The 2,800-nt window shown below is 68.1% G+C and overlaps 1 protein-coding gene across 1 annotated transcript; it reads left to right on the top strand.

Moving 5' to 3' along the window:
• Nucleotides 1-1,109: 1,109 nt before the first annotated feature.
• Nucleotides 1,110-2,573, top strand: FOXQ1 (forkhead box Q1). Its single transcript, XM_030971583.1, is given in 2 exon segments — nucleotides 1,110-2,216; nucleotides 2,218-2,573. Coding segments are annotated over 2 exon segments (1,227 nt in total). The 5' UTR covers nucleotides 1,110-1,188; the 3' UTR covers nucleotides 2,417-2,573.
• Nucleotides 2,574-2,800: the final 227 nt, after the last annotated feature.

A 2,800-nucleotide genomic window follows, 5' to 3' on the forward strand; every position in this document is an offset into this window, starting at 1 on the left:
GTGTGCTTATGACAGAAGGAAAGAGAAGACCAGGACTGAAACTGTTTTGTCAGGCTACATAAATCATTAGGAATTCACAGCTGCAAAGCCATGTATTATTTTCCAACAGGTTGTTGAGCTGTCATATTACAACTTGTTGCTTTATACAGCGCTATTAAAATAAATCACTGCACGTAACAGGTTCAGCTCTGCCACCTATAAGTCATTCTGCATTTTACACCTGGGAGGCGGGCCGGCTCTGCTTACTCGCGCCGAACTGCGGCTTCGTTCGAAATACCCGGGAAGGGGAGGGACCTGGCAGGAGAAAATACAAACAAGTTTCGTAAAATAACTTTCCAACAAGACCTCGCTGTCATCTTGGCTAATTATGGCTCTGATACGGCTTATTAGGGCATACCCACCTTTGATACCTTGCTTCTCCACCCACCACCCTTTCAGATCTTAGTCCTGGCTCCGCCTCTCGCCGGCGTTATAATGGGCTGGTCTGAAAGTGGTGGAGAGACACACAACCACAGGGAAGGGAGAGATAATGACAATAACACTAATAACCCTAATAACCCGTCTGCTGCCCGCCTTGCAGCGAGGAGCCAGCCCGGCGTCCCGGCACTGACAGGGCTCGAAGCCGGAGAGAGCGGAGTATCCCCGACGGCCCTCGAGAGCTTCTCCCCGCGCCCGGGGAGCGCCGAACGGCAGCAGCGGCAGCGCCCCCGAGCAGCACCGAGCGCGGGCGGACACGGAGAAGTGCCGGCTCCGGCAGCCGCCCGCTCGCCTGCCCTCTACTCGCACCGGCTCCACGGGGACCTCCTCGCCCCTCTCCTTCGGCCCCATGGAGCAGCGAGAGTAAAGAGCGAGAAGGACAAAAAGGGGGCGAAAGGAGAGCGAGCACCCCAGTGGGGAAGAAGGAGGTGGAAGCCCGGAGGAATCGCCCGGTCCCGAAGGCGGCAGGGCACCGCAGCCCGTCCTGGGCGCCCACCGGCCGCGAAGGGGCCGGCCCCTGCTAGCGACCCGGGCACCGAGCGGGGCTGAGGCGGGCTCCTGCCGCCGCGGAGCTGTCCAAGCCGGCGAAGGGACAGAAAGCCGCCGGGTCGCCTGGCTGCCTCCCGCCTCCCTTGAGGCCGCGCCGAGGGGCGGGGGTCGCGCCCGCCCAGCGGAGCCGCGGGGTGCGGGGCGGCCGACGGCGGCGCCGCCATGAAGCTGGAGGTGTTCTCGCAGCACTATGAGGACAAGCTGAGCACCGGCAGCGACCAGGAAGGCAGCGGCTCGCTCTCCCCGGCTCCGGCGGAGAGCGAGCTGGGCTCGGACGGTGACTGCGCGGCCAACAGCCCGGGCGGCGGGGCCGGGCGGCCGGGGCATCCCCCGCCGCCGCCCCCCACGCCGCAGCCCCCGCCGCCGCCGCCTACCGAGAACGCCAAGGGGAAGCCCTACACGCGGCGCCCGAAACCGCCCTACTCCTACATCGCGCTGATCGCCATGGCCATCCGCGACTCGGCCGGCGGCCGCCTGACCCTGGCCGAGATCAATGACTACCTGATGAGCCGCTTCCCCTTCTTCCGCGGCGCCTACACCGGCTGGCGCAACTCGGTGCGCCACAACCTCTCCCTCAACGACTGCTTCGTCAAGGTGCTGCGCGACCCGGCGCGGCCCTGGGGCAAGGACAACTACTGGATGCTGAACCCCAGCAGCGAGTACACCTTCGCCGACGGCGTCTTCCGCCGCCGCCGCAAGCGCCTCAGCCGCGCCGCCCCGCCGCCGCAGCCCGCCCGCCCCGCCGCCGGCGTCCCGCCGCAAGTGCCGCAGGAGGCGGCCGGAGCGGGCGCCACGTCCCCCGGCGCTTCCCCGCGGTGCTGCTGCACTTCCTCGCCCTGTCACTGCGCGCCGGGAGCCAAGGAGGCAGCGGCGGGGGGCGGCGGGGCGAGGCCGGCGGGCGGCGGCGGTGCCAAGTTCTCCAGCTCCTTCGCCATCGAGAGCCTCCTGCAGCGGCCGGCAGGACCCCGCGCCGCCCCGCAGCCGCCGCCGACCCCGCACGGCCGCCTCCTGTGGCCGGCGCCGCCCGCGCCCCCGCACCTGCTGCCCGGCCCGTACCCGCTGCTGCCCTACCCACCTGCCGCGCAGCCCCCGCCCGCCGCCGCCCTCTACGGCGGGGGCCTCCTGCAGCTCTGCGCCTACGGGCTGGGAGAGCCCTCGCCGCCGCCGCTGCTGCTGGGGGCGGGCGGCCCGCGTTGGCCCCGGGGAGGCGGCGCCGCTGGCGGAGCGGCCGCGGGCGCCGCTGTTCCACGGCGGGCTCCCCAAGGGCGGGCGGGGGCCGCCGCCCGGCTCCCCGCTGTACGCGCCCCTCCGGCTGGCCGGGCCGCTGCCGCCGGCGGCGGGGGGCTCGGCCTCGTTCCAGCCGTACGCCGTGGAGACCCCGCTGGCTTAATGGAGCCCCCCTCCTCCCCTGCGAGGGACCTGCCCGGGGAGGCGTGGAGGGGGAAAGGAGGAGGCTCTGGATCCGGCACTTTAAACTCCAGAGGCGACCACAGCCTCCAAGCAAAAGCCTCAGTGACTGTGCCTTAGTGAAATGACAGTGGGTTTAACTTAAGCCAAAAAAAAAAAGGGGAAGAAAAAAATCAAACAACTGTCGGTTTGGACATAGCCATGAGCCTCAAGTGCTTCTTACTGTTCGTTGAGACTACTTGACTTAAGCCAGTCCCTCGCCATCTCCTTTCTATATCCCTCTCTTGTCCCCACATCTCCTGCTACCGAAGCCTGGGGCAGCAGGGCGGGGGTGCCCCGCGGAGGGGCGCGGTGGCGGCCGCTCGGG

Source organism: Camarhynchus parvulus, chromosome 2 (genome assembly GCF_901933205.1).
Source record: "Camarhynchus parvulus chromosome 2, STF_HiC, whole genome shotgun sequence".
In the NCBI taxonomy this organism is placed as follows: Eukaryota; Metazoa; Chordata; class Aves; order Passeriformes; family Thraupidae; genus Camarhynchus; species Camarhynchus parvulus.